The 24,534-nt window shown below is 41.7% G+C and overlaps 1 protein-coding gene across 4 annotated transcripts in view; it reads right to left on the bottom strand.

Annotated features, from left to right (window-relative positions):
• Positions 1-24,534, bottom strand: part of GRK5 (G protein-coupled receptor kinase 5) — a 174,160-nt gene that overhangs the window by 21,727 nt on the left and 127,899 nt on the right. For 3 of the 4 annotated variants that reach the window (XM_030488748.1, XM_030488749.1, XM_030488751.1), the window contains exons 5-11: positions 14,083-14,183; positions 11,325-11,417; positions 8,229-8,292; positions 7,307-7,447; positions 6,007-6,197; positions 1,456-1,493; positions 572-661 (exon numbers count right to left, since the gene is read on the bottom strand). In XM_030488748.1, the coding sequence (XP_030344608.1) occupies positions 572-661; positions 1,456-1,493; positions 6,007-6,197; positions 7,307-7,447; positions 8,229-8,292; positions 11,325-11,417; positions 14,083-14,183 (718 nt within the window). Of the gene's footprint in view, positions 1-571; positions 662-1,455; positions 1,494-6,006; positions 6,198-7,306; positions 7,448-8,228; positions 8,293-11,324; positions 11,422-14,082; positions 14,184-24,534 lie in introns of all 4 variants that reach the window. The other variant, XM_030488752.1, reaches the window with a different exon arrangement.

Below are 24,534 nucleotides of genomic sequence, written 5' to 3'. Positions count from 1 at the left end.
AATAAGCATAAACAATTTTTATTCCAAGAAATATGGCCACCCACAGAATGCATGCAAATAATTACATTGACTATTAGAAACCAGATCTAGTTAAATCAGGGAGTGTGGTTTTACCAATGTACACATCTCTAATCTTTTGCACAGCCTCCCCTGCACATAGGCGAAGACTCAAGATGACCTTGGTCAAGATGACCATAGGTGCAGACTTACTAATTTTATCATAAACACACAAATACATTTTAACTGTTGTAAAGAAACATTTATTTTAGCACATAACCCTCTTAAAATAAATCATCAGTAAAATCACTATAATCCCAGTTGTTATTGCCCCTTTTCATTTTCTTTGCTGATTTAAGATTATAGACCAGTCTCACTAAGAGCTGCTGTGGTCCATCCTTTTGCCCACTTCTGATTTCCACTAGCATGACTGTTGGTGGGTTGCTGCAGGGACCTAGACCCAGCTGAATGTGAATCTTTTTCTTAACCTTACGTGTGTCCTGGGTTCAGAAAGATCTCGAAAACTCAAGTAATCTCAGCAAATTATCAAAAAGATGAGCTACTAAAGACTTACCCATATACCCTACTGTTCCTACTCTTCCACGGATTGATTCACCCTCAGGGATTTTAACAGCTAGACCCAAATCAGATATTCTAATATGGCCTGGAAGGAAAAAAGAAACAAAACAACATAAAGTAGATATATGACCCAAATTAGGCCAAACCCACAACTGTTATTATTGCTACAATACCGTTGCAATTCACTTTTCAGACATTTTAAGAAAAGAGTGTTCTCAGTTGCTGAATTGGAGCAGTTTCATTGATAAGGACGAGAGGAATGATTCAGGGAATTACAATGCAGTGAAATGAATTTTAACAGTGAGGCTACAGACTAGAGTGGATTGTGTTAGGTATTTTAAAACCAACAACAAAAAAGGCAATGGGAAGCATGCTAGAGAGAAGTATCTTGAACTGATCACAGGGGATGGATGGGCTGACATAATTGTATAGCTCTCTGAAGGGTGAAGGGGCTACATCTGGTCTGTAAGTCATCACCAGATTTGATTATAACTCCCTTCAGCAACAAATGGGTACCTGGGTCTGCATAAACCGAGAGTTGGCTCAGCAAAGGATGAAAGTACTTCTGTAAATGGAGTGGGAAGCACAGATTCAGAAATTACAACTTCCATTGTGTGGTGTCAGCCTTGCAACAGTACGGATGGAACAACAATGAAAGGAGGCAGACACCTCCAGCAAAGCCATGCTCCGAGAACAGACCCTGCTTCCTTCCATCTGTGCGGTGAGCTCCAGCACTCCTCCCACCCAAGACAGGAGTATGAGTGTGTGCTGAGCCTCTTAGTCATTTCAGAGCATTATTTGTCTTTGTGCAATATATATCCTAAAACTAACTTAATCTACTTTAATGTGAAAGCATCTCTGTAAACCTCTGAGACTTACCATAATCATCTAGCAGGATATTTTCTGGCTTCAAATCTCTGAAAATGAAAGAGAGCACTTACTGGTATGAGGCTGGTTTTGATAACATAACCATAAGACAGTGTGTGAGTGCATTTATTACTAGTAATAAACCAATTGAGTGTCAACTCAAACAGCAAGGAACTCATGAAACCAATACAACTTTCTACAACTCACTTCACAGATAGACTGAAACCATGTCTTTTTCTAAACTGGAGTTACATTTTTTCACTAAGCCAAGCTTTTAGTTCCTAATCCACTCTATAATGGACTCATGCATCTAGTCCTGTAAGCCCTGTAAACCAACCCATGCAGTCCTGTGTGTTGTTAAATCTCTGTAACATTTTGTTATAAAATCTTTTCTTAAAATGAAAAAAGTATTAAAATCTTGTATTTGCATGTGAAAATGGAAATAGCAGTATCTTGGGCTCAAATTTTCTATGCCTGGCATCCGACTCAAACCAAATCTGTGACTGTGTGTACATGCACTTGTGCACATGTGTAATGATTTCAGCGAGCTTGGAAAATGAGGGGCAAAGAAGGGAATGCTGTGCCCATATTAAGATTCTTCTTACAAACTCCAGTGAAACTCCAGTGCCTATGTGGTTTGGAGCAACGCCATGAAAATTGGCAAGGTGGTCACTCTGATGTCAAAGATGTGCCTTTTACTGCTCCTGTGAAAAAAATGAATTCTCAAATCTGGCCAAGTTATAAACTTCTGAAAAAGGTAATCTCAGTTTTCATGTATTTTGCAGAGTCTTGGCAGAACCTTCGTTCTTCTGAAAGGTTTGTCTGCACCAAACTCATTCCACCAGTTGCTCCTTCTAGATGCTGCCTGGACCAGCCATGCTCAAGTCCCTCCACTTGACAAAGGTTTGTTTCCATACCTATGGAGGTGAGCACAACATTGCAGCCACTGCTGCCATTCCTGGATGCTGCAGGCTGCTGGGAAGATGCAGCCCATCCTCTCCATGGTGCTAAGCAGGGACAAGGCACAGCCTTCTGTTAACACAGAGTGGGAATGAAGCCAGCCTGGGAGATGGGAGCTGGAGGTGCTGGAAGGAAGACAGGGATGTGCTGGGCAGGGAGCATCCCAGAAGGGACATATGATGGGAGCAAGCTGTGCTGGCTCAGGAGCCTGAATAAGGCACCAGCACTGCTGGGTGAGGCAGGCAAAAATGTATTGCTGCAATTCACAACATCGTGCCCTGACTTTTATCTGGTTGACTCCTACTGAAACACAGCGTTCAGCTTGGTGCAAATCCAAGAAGTGCTTGGCCTCATCTTTTTCTATGGCCTCCTTGCATTTGTGAACCAGCTTGATTCTGTTAGCTTCCCAGCAAGACACATTTCTTTTCAAAGAGCGAAGAAGAGAGAGGGCTGTACAAGAGAAACCCTCGCACCAGGAGATCAGTGCACTGCGCAGAGCCTGTGCAGGAGCCCGCCCTGAGTTTCAAGCTGTTCCACTCTGGTGTCATGAATTTCGCTGTGAATGGAGAGGGATGTTTTATAGTTTTCACAATGCTGAGATTAAAATTTCAAAACTTGCCTCGTTTTTATTTATTATTTCAAGCAAGAACATAAAGCAATGGGAACAATCTCCTCTTCTTGCTCGCTTCAGACCCTCTTGACCTCTCAAGATAAACCTCACCGGGTTCCCAGTGGTACCGAGCCTACTTTTCAAATAAACAATACTGAAACATGTGAAGGGCAGTCGAATGCTGTGATTTAGTTTAACATACCACTGTGGCTTTCCCTGCCTATCAGAAGGTTTCCAGTGCTGGAGCAACACAGCAGAGGGCATTTCCTATTTATTTTTAAGAATTTATTCCAAATCCCTTAAGAACTATTTCCTTGAAGAACTCAGACTTCATTAGTTACTTCATCTTCTGCTCCAGCAGTTATTAGTCCCACTTCAAGCTGTAACTGTGGCCAATTAAAGCAGGCTTGCCTTCCCCCCCAGACATCAGTTGTCATTTCTGTTTGCAGATTTCTGGTTCCTCAGTATCAAGGCTGGCTTCCTTCGCATGGCCAACACCTCCAAGTGCCAAGGAGAAATGTGTTTCTTGTATGAAACGTCTAGGAGAAATAAAACTCCCCGGTGGACACAGTTACATGTAAAGCTACTTCCCAATGGTACAGCTTCCCATACGTGAACTAGCCTTGCCTAAATACACTGAAACACAAGCTGCCAGCACTGTGCCAATGCTAGAAAGGTGATGGTAGATGGTTTGGCTGTACAGGACAGCATAAACAACTCAATCATGGTAGACAAGGCTTTACTGTATATTTGTGTAATGCCCAGGACAATGTGGTCTTGATGCTGACTGGAGCTTCCAGGCACAGCTATAGTACATCTGTGTATATATAATTTATATATAAATATATATATATAATCTTATATATAAACATTGTGTACAACAACATTAATATAATGATATAAAATACATGTATATATTAACCTAATGATATAAAATATATCATTATATATTATATATCATCATATAGCATATATATAATATATCATATTTTATATATAACAATAATTTGAAGAGAACCATCAGCTTTTTATATTTGCATTCCATCAACAATCGACCCGTTGACCTTTACTAACGTGATGCAATTGAGAAATGTAACCAAAGCACCTCATTTGGCAAAGGGAAATCTGCATCAGATAAATCTAACTGTGAGCCTGGCTGTTCTCTCGGGTCACATCCTCAGCGTGCGTCACCGGCCCGTGAGATGGGGATGTGTTTTCCGATGCTGTGCTTTAGTCAGAAGCATTTTGTTCATAGAAAATGAAATTAAGTCTGAGGAATAAGTGTTTTGCAATGAATTATTCACCTTGAGAAAGTGGTAACATTTAGCTGCTATATTTTATTGACCTATATAGCACTTCTCACTGGTCCCAAAACACGCAGCAGTATTATGAATTAGGGGTCTCTGCAGATGCTCCTAAAATACTGCTGGAAAATGCCACCTACAAGGATATAACAATATTCATCACCAAAATGAATGTGGCATCTGAGGTGTATGCCAGCAGTTCTTTCAAGAGTAACATGAAAACAGCTGCTTAAGGAAGTAGGATGCCACTTCCTTCAGAGCTACGTTCCATTTTAGGTGGCCAGATCTGATTTGCTTTATTAGAAAGCGGCATTAATATGGCATTTTACCAGCCATGTTATGAATGTACCAGTCATTTTCATCAATAAAGCATGCTTGTGATCTAGAACTTCTTAAGGAAACGCTATAATACCTCCTAAAACTTTTCTGATGGTAGGGTGGTTTTTAAAGAAGAGGGAAGACAGACAAGTCATTCATTATTTGATTTTTCAACTGACATTAAACAATTCCATTTTATTCCTTGGGAAAAAAAGCTGTCCCTCTTGGGCCAGCACCAACTCAATCAGCATGTTATCTGTCTGCTCTCCTTATGCCAGCTAGCAAGATCCGAGTCACACTGAGGCAACCAAGTAGCAGTTTGCTACAGATCTCCTCCAAGGAACAACAATATTGTAATTCCTATGTATGCAAGCATATGCGTAATGCTTATTACACATGGGCATATCAAATGATTTAAAGTGTGGCTTGGTTCTTAAAAATAACATATCATTGTCTGTTAATCATTGCCCTTGGAAGTTCTTTCATCAATTTACAGGACCTCTTCTGCTGTGAATGCCAGCAGTAATGATTTCACAAGCTGGGATGATGAAGACAAACATTAAATGTTGTTTACAACTCCATTGGTCTTTGATTAGAAAAAAATAAATCCTCATGGAGTCAACAAGAACTCTGTCTGCAACCACCATGCTCATCCAGCAAGTAAACTCTGTGATGCCCTGGAAAAAGGCTTGTAGAGAGCTGGAAGCCAGACTGGAAGCTGAGAAGCTGACATTTGTCCTTCTCAAAGCTGTCACCGCTCCGGGCAGTGCTCTGCCCGCTGGCTGCACCCACAGCGGGTGGGATGCTGCCAGCAGGACATCTCCATTGCATGGCTGTGAGCATGCCTCCTTCCACGGCTGGCATGGTCACGATCCAACCCAGCTAATAAAGCTAGTTCATGTCCTAGAGCATGAATCCCTGCCCTCTGTCTCAAACCCCTCTTGTGCTAATTGTGCTCCCTCTGGGGTAGGAGAGATGGTTTTTCCACATCTGATGTGCTGCAGCTCCTGATGCAATATAATCCGAGTAATTATAATAGAGGCTTGAATAGAATGATCTCCATTTCATCCCAACTAGAAACTAGAATCCTCAATGAAATACCTTTAACGGAACTTTCGTGATTTTCTTATGTCACCCAGTGCATGCTGAGGTAGGGGTTGGGGAGCTTTGTGTTAGTTCTGCAATTTAGACAGCATGTATTTAGTGAAGCAACTGCTTCCTTCCATGACTACTGAATCATACGGAATTTGTACCCTGTGAAATTTCAGCCCCAGGTATCTAAGCTTTATAGCACCACAATGAGTAGGGAAGATGCAAGTAGTTCCTTTCTACCCATAAAAGATACCCTATAAGACTTTAAAGAGTGCTTACCTGTACACAGTATTTTCTCTATGTAGGTCTTCTAAGCCACAAAGAATCTCTGCTGCATAAAACAAAGCTCTTTCCTCCTCAAAGCCTGGGTTTCCCATGTTGTAGATATGAAACTTCAGGTCACCTCCATTCATTATGGTGAGAACTAAACACAATGCATCCTTTGTTTCATAGGCATAGGCTAAATTGACCTAGAAAAACATTTGTAGCACAGTTGTGATAGTTCATTTAGCTGCTGAGAAGAAAGCACTAACTTTTCATTAAAGATACCCTCTAGAAAAGGAAAAAAAAGAAACTGAATTTGAAATGGGCCTTATTACAATAGCAAACATGCGTTTTAGAAGGACAGAAAACTCAGATGTTAGGTTTTTATAGATTAATTTGTTGAATCCAGCCTATTCATCATCAGAAACCCTCACGGTTAATGCTCAGATAGATTCACAAGCTGGACAAGCATACTAACTCCAGGCATACTTTTCCATGTAAGAGAGATCTTGATAACCAAAGGAATCTACACCTCCTGCTGCACTGTTTTGCTGGGTAGCTGTCCAAAAACTATCATCTCAGTAGGTTCCCAGGAAGGCCCAGATAGCCTGGTCCTGTGATGGCCAAATGGACCATCACTCAAGCATGAGGGTCAGCATCATCCTGCTCTGGCAGGTGCCCCTGGAACAAATCAGACAAGCCAAAAGCTACCCATCATGTCTAAGTATGTGCCATCATCTTTGCTTCTGCCACAGGTAAGTAAACATCTTGCATCTGTTGTTTTCACAGTGTTTCCTAAAAGAAGTATAAAGAACATGACAGATGCTGAGATAACAACACCTTTTTTTTTTAATCTAAGGCAAGTTTTTAAAGAGAAACAAGAGCTGGCATGAATCTGGAAAGCCCTACATCAGACAGACCAGCTCCACATCACTGGTTACTAGCCAATCTCTTCTGATCTATTTGGGTTGAATATCCTTCAGTCTCCTCCAAGCTCCTCTCTCCCAGACACTGGGAATTCAGGTAATCACGCTGGATAAAAATAGCTCAGCTGATGCAGCCCTGATGCAAGTCAAGGCTGCAAAATGCATCATTCCCGTGGCAGGAACAGGCACCTTGGTTGCTGCATTTCGCACAGACCAGAGACTAAAATGAGACTTGGCAAAGGTGCATGGAGCAGGGTTAAGGTGCAAAGCAAAGAGAGTCAGCTTCTGGCACCTTCCCTGTTGTAGGAATTGGAGGAGGCATCAGGTTCAACAAGAGCAGCGCTCAGCAGGTGAGGAGGGAGCTGAGCACCGGCGAGTTCAATACTCACTACAAACTGACTATTGACTTTTTCCAAAATCTGCTTTTCATTTAGTGCCATGGATTCGCCTTTCCTCTTCTTTATTCTCTTCTTCTCTAATCTCTTACAGGCATACATCTTCCCTGTCGCTCGCACTTGGCAAGCGCAGACCTGCGAATTAAAGAGAACAATTGCTGGGTAATTCGAAGCAAACGCTGCGTCTGGGTTGCACTTTACTCCCCATGAGCTGATCCCAGCGAGTCCTTTTAAGGTTAGAGACGGCGGCACAGCGAATAAGGCACAGGCGGGGGCAGCTGGGGAACCGACTACTGTTTCCAAACCTGCTGTGTAATATTGGTTTCATTATTCCACTTTCCTCCGCCTGCTTCCTATCCCACCTCCTTTTGTCTATGCAGATTGTAATCTAGGCTAAACCCTGTCCACCCCTCCTATGACTCTGCTGCCCAGCCATCAGTTGAAACACAAATAAGGGCGTGCCTCTTAATTCCACTGTTAGTCAAATATGGAATAATTCTCAAAAGTGTTCTTTTGGGATGACAGTGTCATAGAATCACAGAATAGTTTGGGTTGGAAAGGACCTCAAGATCATCTAGTTCCAACCTCCTGCCATGGGCAGGGACACCTCACACTAGACCATGTCACTCAAGGCTCTGTCCAACCTGTCCTTGAACATTGCCAGGGATGGAGCATTCACCACTTCTCTGGGCAACCTCTGCCAGCGCCTCACCACCCTCACAGTAAAGAACTTCTTCCTCATATCTAACCTGAACTTCCCCTGCTTAAGCTTGAACCCCTTGCCTCTTGTCATGAGAGGTTAAGTAAAACTGTCAGCACTTAATGAAAATCAACCTCTGTTGCATCAGGTTCCTGTGATTTGCAGTGCCTGAGAAGTAAGAAACACTCTTTAACAGAAGCTTTAAGACCTACTCACCTCCCCAAAGCCGCCTTTCCCCAGTACCCTGTACTGCCGAAATGTGTTTTTTGTTACTGGTTGCCTGGAAGGAAAGGAAATAAAGAAAAAAAAGAAGACAACACATTTAATGCACTCTCAGTGATTTATTTATTTCAGAGCATACTTTTGAAAAAGCAAAAAAGATAAATATTAGATAATCACATTGTTTCAAGGTAATCCTATTATAGAATATAATATATAATTATGTAATTCCATTACTTCAATGCTATGTATGGCTTGAACTTTTCAATTCCAACATATTAAGCTGTAATAAAATACAACACATTAGTGAGTCATCAGTATAATTTCTGCAAGCATCTTAGGACCAAGGAAGGTTCTGTATCTTCACGATATAGCTTTGGCCTTTGTTAAGCATAGAGGAGGCCTGAGAGCTTCCAATAATATATATTAATTCTCATGATGCATAGGATAGACTAACACTTTATGACTTCGCTTGGTCTTCAAGGTCATAGAACCCTAGAATGGTTTGGGTTGGAAGGGACTTTAAAACTCATCCAGTTCCAACCGCCTGCCATGGGCAGGGACACCTTCCACTAGAGCAGGTTGCTCCAAGCCCCGTTCAACCTGGCCTTGAACACTGCCAGGGATGGAGAAAAAGAGATTCAGAATTAAATCCACCAGAAAACATTTCAGGTGTCTTGACCTTAAAGAAAACAGGAAAATTATGTGAAACAAGGAAAGAAACAATCCCAGGAAACAGGAAGGTGGGTTCAGGTGCCATTCGCAGGAGGGGAGAGCGGTAAGCCAAGCTCCAAGCCAGTCTGGCCCCACCTGGGGTATCTGCCTCCTGGCAGAGCATTATGGGTGAGAAGGGAGAAAAAGCATCTCTTTCCTTTAAAGGGCCAAATTAAGGGTTAAATAAGTCTTTCTGAGGGCAGAGTGCTCCATAACATTCACTAGACATGAACTACACGACCTAACAAAGTTCCCATAAAATCCTGCCCTACCAAAATGGCCCAGCCCTGCATCTAACTTACACTTTGTTACCATAAAAGCTTAACGACAGAAGAAGAAACCCACCACTCCACCACTGAAGTTTTACAATTACATTAGTGGTTGATATGGATATTCCTACCAGCCCTGTTTCCCTCTGGCAGGCAGCCAGCCAGCAGAGGGAGCACAATAACGTGGCTGTTCCCACAACAGCAGTGATGAGGTTGATGACAATAAGGAATAAATGCTAAAGTGAATCGTTTCATTTATGTTCATTATTGTTTTTAAAAGTAGGGGAAGAAAAATACACAGAAGGCCAAAACTAGAAGAGCGAGAGATGCTATTTTCAGCCTTCTGTGAGGATACTGCAAATGCTATTGGGGTTAAAAGCAACAATTAGCAGTGATAACTACATGCTCAGCAATGTCTCTGGAAGAAATGGACTGTATGACTCCTCCATTGGAGCCAGCAGGCTGTCAGAAGGAGCTGGTGATCACTGTGCTACTAACAGCTCTTTGCTAATCCTAAAAACAGTTCTCCCAGCTTCTTAAGCCAGGCATATCCAATAGCTTGTCACACTTGTTGGGGGAATGGAAAGAGTAATAATCCTCAAAGCATTTCAGAAAATTCCTTATCCCAAATGTGAAAGTAGATAGGAAATAGCCTGGCTAAGGATGAATCATCTGATGCTTTTTTAATTGAAATGGAAGAGTAAATGCTGGATTCAGTAAAGATGGCATGTGGAGCATGTCTTGGCATGAAAACAGCTCTCCCCTCTGCCCACCACTTCCCTTCCCTCTCGTGCAGCAGCTTTGTAGCTTTCCAGGGAGAGGAACTGGCACAGCTCCTTTGATCTCTGAGGCATCACGCTGATACACACCACTCATGGATCTGGCCCTAACTCATCTGCCATAATTAATTCCATTTGTGGAACCCGGGCCTTCTCTCAACTCAAGGTCACTGCTACCCAGCAGCGTACGTCTGCTACAGCCCTTACGACAAGGAGAAGGCAAAGGCCCCTTTCCTTGCAAATTAATACTCACTTAGGCTGCCTGGTTATTAAATGTGCTTAGAAGTGTCTAGCTAATATATATGATGCAAGGGCCTATATGACATATTTTTGTCTGTTTACAGTGATTTGATAATAATGATAACTGATCCAGGCAAAAAAGTCACCATATTCAGAGCACAGCTAAACAGAAAGACAACTGAAGCTGCTGAATGTACTTTAATCCTACCTGATCTGCCTAATGATACCATTAAATGGGCAACCACTTGAACTTTATAAGCCAAAACTGCCTCCCTAGTGTTTTGGGGTAGGTTTCTGGTTTATTCTGTGCTTCCCCAGCAAGCAGCATCTGTTTCAGTCTTGCTTGGGCACAGTGTTTGCAAATGCAAAAGCCAGAGACTGGATCTGTATCTTAAGTTTAGCATTATAGATGCACAAGGGTAGGTTATAAAAAAGTGTAATGTATCCTTCAATCTGTGCCATGAGTACCTCATGGTGACAAGATAGTGAAATTGGCCACAGACATTTCTCAGATCACAGGATTCCTTAAAGAGAGAAGGGAGAGGCTGAAGGGTATTTCTGGGTCTAAACATACTCATACCCCAGGCACCAATCATGCTCATTGGATGGTCACAGCTGGAGACTCAGCTCATGGTTAAATTGAGTCTAACACCAACATAACCATGACTTTCCTATATGGCATCTTCCTGTGGCTAAAGCCATTATCTCTTCTTCAACCTCCTAACAATGAACACTTAAAAACAAATGACAAAATTAGGAAAACCTTCCTGGAACTCTCTGGGAGAGCTTCCCTGGAGTATAGCTCAGGGAAATGGTGAATGAGTCTTGATGGACCTTCCTGAAGGAGAACGGTGAAAAGAGGGAGAGAATTGCTGCACAAAGAGGGCCACAAATGGCAAACATTAGGATGAGGCATTGGTAATGCTGAAGAAAGGCCAAATTGCCTTTATCTTGAAGGCAAAGGGAGCAAACATACTATCTCAGCTGTCAGATTTTGAGCACAGTTTACAGGCTTTGCATGGAAAGTGAAAATAAACCTTTTGTATTCATTTTTTATAGGAAAAAAAACCAAAACAACTTGTGACACTTACCTTTCCAACCACTTCCACTGGAGAAACCTGTCGAAGTACATGCTGTTCAGGTACTCTTGGAATGGTTCCCCACTGAGGTGGTCAAGGACAGATCTATCTCAGATGAAAAGGATATATAAGCATTTTATAATCCTGAACTTGGAGCAAAAGAGAAACAAAACAAGAGGAGAAAAAACAGACTTCTTGTATGGTGGGATCATTTCACTTTGACTTTATTTCGTACTTTATTTTACTCATGGTTTCAACCTAGGAACAAAGTGATATGTTTGATGTATTTCATAACAGAAGGCCTTATACAAGCTGAATAGTAATATGTACTGGTTATGCTTGCTTAAAATTAACAGGACATCTCCCACTGGCTTCGATGGACTTTTACAAAAACTGTTACTCACTTGACAACAAGTTTATTTGCTTCTGTTAGTAAATGAACACAACACCCTCAGGAACTGAGCTCCTAAACTTTATGGGATGTTCACACCTGGATCGAAGATTTCTGGCTAAAGCCTATTTCTGTCAAAGAGGGACCATCAGAGGTGTTATTTTGTGCAAAAAATAATCAATTTCAATTCCTGCTATACAGAAGAAGTAGTAACTGTCATTGAAATCAAAGGGCTTTGCCTAACAGCTATGTGCTTTGTAGAGCAAAACAGAGGAAAGAAAGTCTGAACAAGGATGTGGATTTGCTTCTGGATCAAGAAAAGAATTCTGGGGCTTATGCAGTGGATGCAAAGTCTTTTGCTTAATCAAAGGAAGGAAGGAATAAAAAGGCCAGCCTGCAGATGTGAGAAAGTATGTTGCTTGTGACAGGCAACAAGCAGCCAGAGACCAACAGACATCCCACAAGAAAGGCCAAGGGTTCAGTGCTAAGAAGAGATGGGTTGAACTGAGAGAGCTGTCTGAGATGAAGGTAGTCACATTGATCAACAGGGGGTTGTTCTCCAGCTGGTTTGTGTTCTTGCCTTGCTTACTGGGGCCACTGCTTCCACCTCTGCTGGCAGCATTGGTGGGAACAAAACTTGGGTTTGGGTGAAGAATGCCCACAAGACATGAGTATTTCTGTGTACACAGACACTTTTCTGTCTGTATCTAAGGCTATACAGACACATCTCCAGATTTTGCTGGAGGAGGAAGGAAATCCTCTCTGAAGGACTAGTCTGGTTTGGGAGCGGATGATCTATGTCTTACCCTGGGGCAGTTCTAGACCTCAGCAAACAATTCAACATGAATAACATGTACATGGGAAATTGGAGGAGGGCAGGAGCAGACAGTCAAAATATTAAAGGTCAAAGCAGAAGTTAGAGCTATACATGTGTGTCTCCCGCAGACTAATCTTATCTATGAAGATATGTCTGAAACTCATCCCCATTCCTGCTCCAACAGGATAGCAAGCTTCATATTTGTATGTATGCCTCCCTTTTTTTGGTCTGACTGTGAACTCTTCCAAAATTAACATTATTCAGAACATTTAGTATATACCAACAGCAAGTTTTTAAAACTTCCTTTTGACCCCATTTCAGTCCATGTGAAATGATCAGCATATTTATTAACAAGGTCTCAAACCTGGCTCATTTATCTGTTTGAGCTGAGATGAAGGAATGCCTGTTGGTGAATACGAGCCTGAATTAAGTGGTGTCCAACGCTAGCCTATTCCATTCAGTTAATTAAAAGCTGTGTGCATTTTACAGAACAATAGCTGCCTTTCAGCAGTTGTTTGCTTTTTAGTTCCCCTTTTTGGCAACAACAAAGTGCATTTTAGAGGGAACTGTCAGCTTTCAAACCAATTTGAGAACTGGAAACAGGCATCAGGGGGGTTTGTGTTGAGCACAGCTCTGCCTTTGTCACTGGGACTGGCACACACAACTGGTGCGAGTTACATGAGCATCTCTACATGACACCGGGCCAATGCAAGGAAACTGGTTGTGTTATAAGAGAAGGCCAGAAATAACCCACATCTCCTACCAACGCAAAGAATAACTGGAACCAGAAAAGGTCAATGAAATGAGTCAAAACAATGAATGACAGTGGAGCGAATTTTACAAATCCCCATGACATCATCCAGGGAAAACAAACGGTGCTCAGCCAGAAACCACACGGGCCAGCGTGCGATGATCCCTCCTTTTCATATTTTCATTCGTTTATGATCTACTGGCGTGAACAGACTCGGGTCAGTGTTTGCAAATGCAGGGTGCATACCTGGAGCTTTAGCGCATAGCAGCGCAAATCGCCTCGTCGCTACAAAAACTGATAAGCCTTTTCCCAGACAAAGGATGAAATAATGCACATTCGTTTTGAATGCCACAGGCAGACAGAAAGCATTAAAAAGCGCCCCATTCTCCTCGTGAAGATTTTCTGGAAAAGTCATGCGGAGCAAGTTTGCACATTCCTCTGTCTAAATGGACTGTATAGCCACTTAATTTTTATTCACTTTGAAACAGAGATGTTTTCTTTGGATGCATTATCATTGTAGCTCTTTTCACACAGCATGAAATCCACGGCTGGTTTACTTGGCTAGAACACTCCGTCAAATACCTGAAACACTAAGTGCCTGTGTGTAGTGTATATAATGGCATGGAAATATTTATTACATTTTGCTCAGATGAAATGACTTCACCGCTTGTAGGCTATGCCTCTAGGATTATGAACATAAGCCGAAGATACCTGCTTCAGGTTCAAATTGAAATGTTTGTCTTTTACCTGACACATTCCTTACAAGCTGCTGACTGCAGCTCGATAACTTTGGGTATCGAGTTATACTTACTTTGTACAGTGAGAGAATAGCTCTTTGCAGGGGCTGTTTTCAAGTTTCTCCTCTGTCTGTTGGATAAGATCTTGACTGACTTCAGGAACGCAGGCTGGAGACTAGGGGGGGAGAAGAGAGGGGCGCGTTATCTCTGTGATGAGGTGCAGATTCTCCTCTCTTAATGTGTAAAAGACACATTCATTATTTATGCCCTGAGCTGCTTCCATTCAATTCCAGCGGTTGTGTAAAAGCAAAGAGCTTTACGTCAAACAGCAGTAAAATAGGATACCGTGGTAACTCGCTCCACATTCCACTCTATCCTCACATTGCTTTTCTGCCTTCTCCTGTACCTTCACCTCCTTGCCCAGCCTCATGAATATGCAGGACACACTCCTTGCCAATTCTTTGAACTGCTCCCTTGCATCCCTTGAAAAATATGCTGGCCTGAACTGTGCACAGGCCATTCTCTTAAACAAGAGATTTTGCCCAGTGTTTTCACTTCACTGATGATTCATTGTGCTGTCTGAAAAATCCATCCTTTTTTTTTAACCAGCAAAGAAAAACAAGAGCAGAGCATTGGTATTTATGGATTTATATATAAATAATATAGAAAGATGTTCACAAAAGTGCCTGGACACCTTAATTCATTATTAGAAGGACAAAAAATGATCCAGGAGTTTTAAAATAATCATTTCAAAAAGGAACTCTGCCAACCACGCACATAAACCCTTTTCATCCTCTCTTCCCTTTAGAGAGAATGCACATTCAGCCTCTTCAGAAAGCCCTTACCAAAGAAAGGTCTTTTGCAGCATGCCTTGATGGTTAACCAGTTTAGGGCCTTTGGGACTAATTATCTATAAAGACAGTTTTTAGGCAGTACACTTTCTTATTCATTGACAGTATACTGTAATTATATAAAAAGTGTATACGCGTGTGTGTGTGTACCTATTTATAGGCATTTCTCCCATTGACATGAAAGCCCCTTTATATAACCAATTGGATTTGGGTATTTTCAACGAATCCAGCCTTAGCTGGCAAAATCCTCTTTCCTTGCAGAAGCCTTAACAGTAAGGTTCCCCATCTATGGCCACAACCACCAGATGTGCTGAGGGGGTGGGTCACAGAGCATCATCACTCATTCCCGGCCAGATGTTCTCAGTAACTCACCCTTAGCTGGGGATATCTTGGCAAGCACTGAAATGCATTGCAGGCAGAGTTCAAAAACACTACGAATGAGGACAGAAGAAGGGGCAGAGGTGGAGCCAGAGAAAATCTCCAGCATAGTGAAAGCTGAATTAAGTCTTTTATCATTTCCTTCCCACTGCTGAAATGTGAATATAATCCTGGTTGTGACATGAAAAAGTAAGTTTGTTCCATGGTTTACAGAACTGTCTGTGCGTGCTATGTAATGCAGTCTCACTGTTCAGCCTTCACAGATGATCTGCAGAACATGCTGGGTATCTTTGCCCTTGCTGAAATATTTCGTCATTTCCTCCCTACATTCCTCTATTTCCTCAGCAAAAGATATCAAGGGAACATTCACTCTTAATTACAGAGAGAATATATTGCCAATAAGTAAGAAGTTTCACAGTTTCTTGAGACGCAGATAAGCTCACACATTATCACAGAATCCCAGACTGGCTTGGGTTGGAAGGGACCTTAAAGCTCCTCCAGTTCCAACCCCCTGCCACGGGCAGGGACACCTTCCACTAGAGCAGGTTGCTCCAAGCCCCTGTGTCCAACCTGGTCTTGAACACTGCCAGGGATGGGGCAGCCACAGCTTCTCTGGGCACCCTGTGCCAGGACCTCAGCATCTTCACAGGGCAGAACTTCTCCCTAAAATCTAATCTCAGTCTCCCCTCTGGCAGATTAAAGCCATTTCCCCTTGTCCTGTCCCTATGTGCCCTCATCTAGAAGATGAAGAGAGTGAGACAAAGCCAGATTTCCTCAGCTTGTTTGGCCACTGAGGTTGACATGAACCTCATGTGCTGCATAAAGGGCACCTTTATGATGACATGAACTGTAGAACAAGTCTCAGTAATTTAGACAACTTACAGAAATTCCTAACTGCAGATGCCCATGACTAAGTCCCAGTTTTATTTCAAGAGAGTACACAGAGGCAAGATTGAAGCAGTGAAATAACTAGGGAAAAAAATCAAAAATCCTGTTTTCCAGTCCTACAGCTGCTGCATTGAAACGACTGGGGAACAAAGAGGAAACAGATAAAAAAAGGCTTTTACAGGAATATTCAGATATGAACCAAAGGCTAATGATTAGCAGTATGTCAGCTGATTTAGGCTAGAAACCATCTGAATTAATACCTGTACTTTCTAGTGGGTTGTGTAGACAAGCTCATTGGCAGCCCAAAGCTTGTACGTGGCTGTGTGAGTCCACTGCTCGGAGACCTGGTTATCTTCAACATCTCTCTGATTTACAGGGTACAGAAACACTGCTGAACTCCAGAGTCTTTGTACTGCTGTGAATCTGGAGCGTCTTCTGATGTGAATGGAGTTGCATGAGTAAAATTGATACTCTAATTGATGTTACTACTCATTAAATCTAGAACTTGTTCTACATTTATAGGCCAAAATTGGGATCCAAAAGCTAAGTTCTAAACCCCATAATTAGTCATTTAGACCAAGTGACCTGATTCTTAGTCATGTCAGGCAACTTCATTTCTCATTGGGAATTCATTTCCCAATGGGAGATGAGCTGCCTTGAGGTTAAGCATTGAAGATCATGCTCATGATGCGTTATTAGTAATAATTCCATCAAATTTTGTCTGAGATCAAAGTACATTTTAGAAAAACTTATAAGCATTAGCTAACTTTTTTTCATAAAGAAGAAATTAAATTATTTAAGGGAAAAGGGAGAAGAATGAGTAAAAGAAACTGTAAGACAATGTGGGAAGTATTTAAAAACAGCACGAACTGTGATTCCTTTCTCCAAGTTTGTGGGAGATACAGTCACCACTTGGTTTTTCAAAACCACTCATTGCTGACCTTTGAATCTCTGCTTCCTCTGAACAAACTGAGAGCAAGCTAACAATATCAAGGTAGGTAAAAACATAAATACACTGACATCCTGTACATGGACTAAGGCCTTTAGTCCCTTACATGGACTAAAGTGCAAACACTTTACTAGAGCACTTCATTTTCTAGAACAAAACCCCACTTTTTTCCACAGGCTCATCATTTCCAAAGGTTTTGTAGGCCCTGCAAAATATTTGGTGCCCTTTATGCAGCCCTTTTATAGTGTTCAGGGCAGAGCAGTTGCACCACATGTAATGGAAGAGCATACCCAACACTTTCCAACTCTGCATACAGTACTAGGGAACATTTGTATGATTCTTCCTGAGATTTTCCTTGAGACTTCACAGTTCCCAATGCTCCCAATAAATAACCATGACTGCCATTTTCCCCGCTTCACTCCTGTGCATACCTACAGCCTTCAAACAAAGCCAGGAACAATTACAAGCCAAAACCCAACTTCACCAACCTACGTTTGCTCCCCTGGAGAACAATTAGGTAGCACAAGTTATGAGTGAAAGACAGCATTTGGATCCCAAGAGGGAAAGCTTCCAAAGGTAACACTTTGGCCAGTTACAAAAGAAAAAGTTGCTTCTTCCCTGGAGAGATGCAAAAGATTTCTTCAGCCCTGAAGCAATGGTTATTAACACTGTTCTCCTGCTGCATGATGGGTAATGGCTGTAAAAGCAAATTCAGCTTTTATGGGGGAAGAGAGACACCTTTTCCAACATATTAAATGTCCTGTGGCAGCAGGAGAGCCATACACCATGATTAAGACCATTACATCTGAGCGTGTGACAAAGAATATTCTGCTAACTCTTCAGAAACACCTGCAGAAACCTGTTATGTTTCTTGTATACTTAAATAAGTACAGTCCTGTATTTCCCCTAATGGCTATTCTGTTTCCTGAAGACAAAGAAAGTGATTCTTGAGCTCACTTACAATAATGTAAATCAGAAACAATGCCAGTCAAGTCAACAGGATAACACTAGGGTAAAGCTGATGGAACTGAAACCAGACTCATGTCCCAAGATTCTGGCAGTGAAAAAAGTGTTTAAATTGATCCTAGACAAAATTTATCTCATCACACTATCCTTTTTGACCAGACAGTTTAATAAAAGTCCAAAAGTCCAAATTACTTTCACGAGGTTTTAATCAAAATCTCCTATTTCGTATATCTTCTCATTTATGGCCAGAAACTGAAAACCTTCATATAAATATTTCGCTGACAAAGCAACATCTCAGTTTTATGATGCCCTCTTGTTTAATTTTTAAGAAAAGAATGCAACTAGGACTTTTATTACTGATCATCTGAGAAACAAGAAATGGATATTCAGTTACTTCTGAGTGCCATTGACACACTCAGGAAGAAGTGTACAATTGCAAATTTTGGGGTTTTTTTCTAATTTAAAAGACAAAAGATCCTTCCAACTCCTCTTCCATTTCAGTAAGTGGCGTGAAAATAGCTGAGATGTCACACACTTGATAAAGGTTTGTTATGTTGTGTCCACAAAAATTTGGAGATCATGGTTCCTTCCAAATTAAGCCTCTGGGCCTGCAAGACACTTCCCACATTTTGCTGAGAGGTTGATTGTAGCTTCTCCCTCTTCTTCTCCTGTTCACTAGGATGCAACCACTGATACACAACATGGTGGTTAGGTTTGAAGTGGGATGCAATACCACCCATAAATGCCAGGTTCTTGGTGGGAGCTGAGTACATTGTAAGCCAAATGCAAGCTGGTCATTCCACAGTTGTCCCTGGCAGCCTGAATGCCAGGAGACCCCTGCCTGTCTCTAGCTAGAGACACGTATCCAGTTGGGCTCACCACTGTTTGAGAAAGCTATAGAGAGTTGATGAGACCACTAAGGGTCTGGAGGGTTGAGAAACATGCTTGGGGAAAAAATATGCCAAAGAGAAGCATTGAGGTACTAGATTTGTTTAGTCTGGAAAAGTAGGAATGAAACACGGTAAAGGTCCTTTAATATAGAAGTGTTTTTAATAAAGAGGGCAGGGATCAATTATCCTGCATGTTCTGCTCTGCACTGGGGGAATGATATGAAAGAATCTATTTAATTGGATATGAAAGCTTTTTTTTTCTTAATTTTTCACACATGAAGCTCAAGAACAGGCATATGAATATTGTGGAATCTCTTCTCAGAGGTCTGAAAGGCCTCTGAGGTCAGACAGACATCTGTTGGTGATCTGAGTGTATTTGATCTCTGTTCAGTGTAAGAGGCTTTTGAGCCCTCTCGCAGTCCTTTGTACCACTGATTTCGCAAAACACTGGGCTCTGTAAAACAAAGGCACAAGGCATGGCCCTGAGAATAGATGAGGAAAGGAGTTGGTATGCTAAGTGCTCACCAAAGGAAACCTGGAGCTCTGGACAAAGGAATAAGTATTTTCCTTGCAAATGAACAGTCCTGCGTCAAAGACACTTGTCTCAATCATCGTTTCCTACAAGAAAAGAAATAGCTTGCAGAACCCTGATCTTGAGATCAGAGAAAGGGATAGCACTGACTTCAGTCAGACTCACTTTGCAAGAAACAGAGCAGGTCCGTAGTCTGGAGGTAATTTTTTATCCTTACACTGTGCCTTTCATCTAAGAACCTCGAAATATTAAAGCTTTTTTGCATGATTAAGTCTTCATGAGCTAGGTGGCAATCTCATAATATTTTATAGAACAGTGAACAGGGAGGTTAAGAGTTGTATTTTGCAGAAGAGTTGATCATCATCTGTTACTGAAATCAAAGAAGTCTCACTGAGATAAATGAAAGCTAGAGGTGCCCAGATTCCTCAGATCAGTCTATTTATAGCTTGCAATTAGTGAATAAGGAATGGAAACCTAAGAATGAAGGCTTTCATTTTATACCAACACTTGTCAGTTGATGTAAGTCATCACAGTATCTTAAAACACGATGCTTCATCACTACAAAAATTATCTGAACCACAAGGATATCACACTCTTTAGATGGAATAGACTTCATGCAAACTTTTGTTGTAAACACAACTGCTTTCCTGGCAAGTTTCAGAGCTATTCAAACACAATGAGCTATTTTAAAAGTTACTTGCATGAAACAAATAATGTGCAGCATATGTTATGTCTCAGGTTATGAAAACATTCCACAACAAACTAGCTTAAAACAATTAAAAATGTTTCAGTCAATGGACAAAAGTTCAAGCCGTAACTTTTTTGAGCTGCCTCTGATTCCAAGCACTTCTGTCTTAATGATATGTGTACTTTCGGATATTGACAGCAATCTTCCAGGTATAATCTACTTACAAATCTCCACACAGATCTGCTACCAGTAGAGATCTCAAAACTATGAAAGAAACATGCTAAAATGAGCCTGTTGGTGTGAGATGATGCATGGTGGGATGAGGAGAGTTCATACACAAAAACCTGGGAATACTGGCTTCATCCAGCTGTTATGTTGCTGCATTTGATTTGTACTCACCCGGCCATGACCCAAGACCAGCAACGGAGAGCAATGGTTTGTGTCAAGGATGGGAAGTCTGCCACATGCAATGCCATTTTTGCTGTTGCTTTTGCAGGGTCACATCGTTCTCCAGATGTTTGAGGAAGGCTCAGCAAAGCAGAGGGAGTAGTTACTGGGACAGGTAGCTATGGTATGATCATCAGGGGTGACTGTCCTCAGTATTCTTTGAGGCAAACACTTCTAAGGAGGCATAAGGAGGACTGTAATCAGAGCAGTTACTAGAGAAGACTAGGTAGATAAAGGCAAGTCATGCTAGTAGGTGCAAAATTAGGGAAAGACTAATTTATGTGCACAGGTAATGCCTGTTTTCAAAGGGGAAAGGTAATGGAAGGCAAAATAGAGGTCATGAAATTATGCCTCTTTGTGCCTCCAAGGCTGATCTGCTACTTGTGGCTAGATTCACCCCAAGAACTGGTGTGTGGTATCTCCACTGGGGTCTGCTTGCTGCCCTCAGAGCAGGAACGTGCCAGTGCAGGGCACAGCCTGGGCTCTTCTTGCCCCACCATAGGGAGATGTCTGGAGCCACTCTGGGTAACTCTGATGTCCCTCCACCTCCTCACTTCGGGCAGGGGCAGGCCAATGCCAACTGAGATTCATTCTGAGCTACAGCCTGGGAAGTACTGACCATGAAGCTGGTGACTGATGGAAGGGTTGGAAAAGACCTTTGAGATCATCAAATCCAAAGAGAAGTGCAAAGGAAAGCAATGGAGGAGGAGATAGAGTGTCTTGGTGGTACTTTCGTTCATTGACTGAAATATTTTTAATGGTTTTAAGCTACTTTGTTGTGGAATGTTTTCATAACCTGATTTTGTGAAGCCTGGGTTAGGCATGTGTTTCAACCTAGTGAGGGAAAGGTTCCCAGCACTGTCACAACACATGCAGTCTCCTGACACTTTTTGGTGTCATGCACAAAAATGCTGGAACGTTCTTTTTTCTTGCCCTGTGTCTGATCTTATTTGTCCAGTTTTAGCTGTATACGTAGTAAACAGCCAATTCTACATCAGGAGCAGCTGCAACACTTTAAGTAATCAACTTCTGCATTTTCTTTTCATTTTTTTTCCTACCACAAAGTCTGTATGAGGCAAAACAGTAAAGCAGAAGGCTTTAGAATTCCAGGATATTTGCTTTGAGATGACAGATGTAGGAATTGGCAGTGAGGTGGACAGGGAGCATGGAAAGCAGCTGTGTTATAAGTAGCAATTTATCTATTATGACAGTGTATAGACATTATACCTGAGAATGGGGATCTGTAATGCCAGGCACTACACACAGAGGTCATGAGAGTTAAAGCTTCCAAAGCAAATCAGTCTCACTGGGAATGGGAACAGGGGCCAAAGACATGAAATACCTCACCCAGGATTACAGAGTGGGTTAATGGCAGAGGAAAAAAATGAACCCGATCCTGTTCGCTGATCAAATGGTATTTTCAGTACGGAGGGCAAGATCACTTGCTGGTAGCTAAATGAAGCAAATCAGCACTGCCTACCAACTGTGGGGTTTGTTTTGTAGCTGCAAGCTGATCTGGAGTCACGATGAATCTGTTTTCCCTCATATTTCTACTAAACTATCAAAACGTGTTGACACACAGAAAAATAATTGACTGAAGACAACAGAGCCCTCAGCAAACAACTGAACATGTTCTTGTGCCTGAAGGGGTTGTACTAATCCATTGCAAAAGGCAATGCTAGCCACCTCAGTTCATTAACTCATTTACTGCAGTAGATCTGATGTAGCTTCAGCCTGACTGGCTTGCTCTGGACCCACTGGGCTGCCTCTTGGGCCTCAGCAAGCCCACTGGTAGGAAAAGCACCAGTTCTTCTCTGGGTTTCCAGCATTCTTCCTCTTTGGGGTACAAGTTGTAGTCTTCCTTGGAGAAACGTGGCAATCACCGAGGTTTCCTTTCTGACAAGTGCATAGGAAGTATACGAAGTATTTTTCTTGACTCTCCTGGTAACCAGCAACAGGGTCTGCTATCAAACTATACCTTGGTTTTCCTGTTCTCTTTTGTAGCTGCTCCTTTCTAGAAACCATATTTCTATTCCTGACAGTAGCAAACAAGCAACTGCCATGCAAATGGTGGGAGTCGAAAGGTTTCCTCCATAAAACTCCAATCCAAACTGTGTTTTCTTTGGAATGTTAAATCATTTGATTCAGAGAAATTTTGGGGTGTAACCACAATATGAGTTTCGGAGCAACAAAGGAAGAGAAAATATTGCCTAGATCAAGAAGGAGAAATATCTTCCTGGCTCCTGTAGGTGACCAGAAGAAATCTTAAACAATTAAAACTCCATAGAAAGTAATTTTGAAATAACAAATTGTCCCTTGAGACAAAATCTAGTTGTTTCATCAGCTTCTTTTGCAAGTCCAGTGAATCAGCTGCAGACTTTATACTCTTCAATTAAATAGCAATGCTCACCACAATTCCAACCAGCTATGGGGTTTTTGGTACAGCTTATTTTAATAACCTAAACTGGTCACCATGGAAGATAACGCTTTTAACTTCAATTAGTGAGAAACTGGCCCTCACAAGAAGTGCTTGGCAAGATACTTTTCAGTCTCTTTAAACCCTAGTCCTTCCCCACCCATACTTTTAAAGCAATCTTTGGAAACCTGCTTATAGAGGTGTCTTTAGCAAAGAAACAAGTCTTTCCTCCTCTCTGTAGATGCACAGGTTTATTAGTGTAGGGGTGCTCATAAACTGGCTAGCTGAAATTCTTTTGTATGAACGTGCTTTAAAGCAAGGGAAAGGAAAGTATGCTTTACTTGTTTTTTTTCTGCTTCAAAAGCATTTTGCACACAGATTAAAGGATGAAAACACAGATGAGAGAACCTGTACCAGTAGTTGTCAGCAGGATGAGGAGGGTAGTTTAAGAAACAGAATAGAAGGCTAATACTAATCACGATTTTCTAGCTACCCAAAAGTTAGGCTGCTCGCACAGTCCTTGGAAGTGTCATGTAACCTCTTTTCTTAGCAACCCGACTGAGCCATTGCTACAGTGAATTACTACAAGCAGCCAGATGTTTGATAAAGTGTTTTGGGAAAAGAACAGTATTCTCACCATTAGTAGCAACAAAGATGACAGGACAATGTTGAAAGCTTCTGTTCTCAGATTTTTTTTCTCTCATCACATGTGCTTAATAGGTTTGGATAACATCCAGTGTCCAGCCTTTTATCAGAACCTTTCTACCTTTTAATGTCCTCGTGCACTGATGGATAGCCTAAACATTAGCAAGCAACCTTATGTTGCAATACTCATAGCTTGGCTTCCTCTGGTAAACCAAACGTCATCTGTTCCATTAAAAAAAATCCCTAAATCTATAAACACTCATTTACGACCTCAACGTTATTGAATGGCTTTCCTGCAGGAAAACAAACAGATCCCTCCTTGAATTCACTCCTCTGAGACATCAGCCTGTAAACATGAGTAACCCCTGCAAGCGATCCTTGCACTGAAGCCCATGAGCTATTTGCTTTGCATGAAGGTAGCTCATGCATGAAAGCCAAATCAATGGCTGTGGTGCTATCAGTTGTAAAGGAGATTCTGCAGAATTTGCCTTCATCTTTTTCCATTAGCAAGTCAAAATCCTGAGGAAACACTTGAATGAAGAAATGAAAATCCAAGAAAGATTTCGGGAAGGCCTTGAAAAGGATTAGGAAGTGAATTAAATAAACACCGGGCAGGAACCAGTGGCCCACTCAGAAAGACTGGAAACACCTACAAAAGCAAACAAAATCACTACCAAACACTGCTGGAAACAGGGTATTCCCTAATCACCTGTGTCACACGATCCATTAACGATCATACGGTAATAGCCATCTGAAAAGAATTGAGAGGGAAGACATTTATTGTAGGAGATGACACACTGTTTGCAGTGGCATATTCCGCTCTTCCTCAGTTTTGCTTGCTGGACAAACAGCGTCTGTGCCAGGATAATAAACTTG

The sequence above is a fragment of the Strigops habroptila genome, chromosome 5 (assembly GCF_004027225.2).
Source record: "Strigops habroptila isolate Jane chromosome 5, bStrHab1.2.pri, whole genome shotgun sequence".
Lineage (NCBI taxonomy): Eukaryota > Metazoa > Chordata > Aves > Psittaciformes > Psittacidae > Strigops > Strigops habroptila.
The sequence above is the reverse complement of the archived record's forward strand: the minus strand, read 5'-3'. Positions and strand labels throughout refer to the sequence as shown.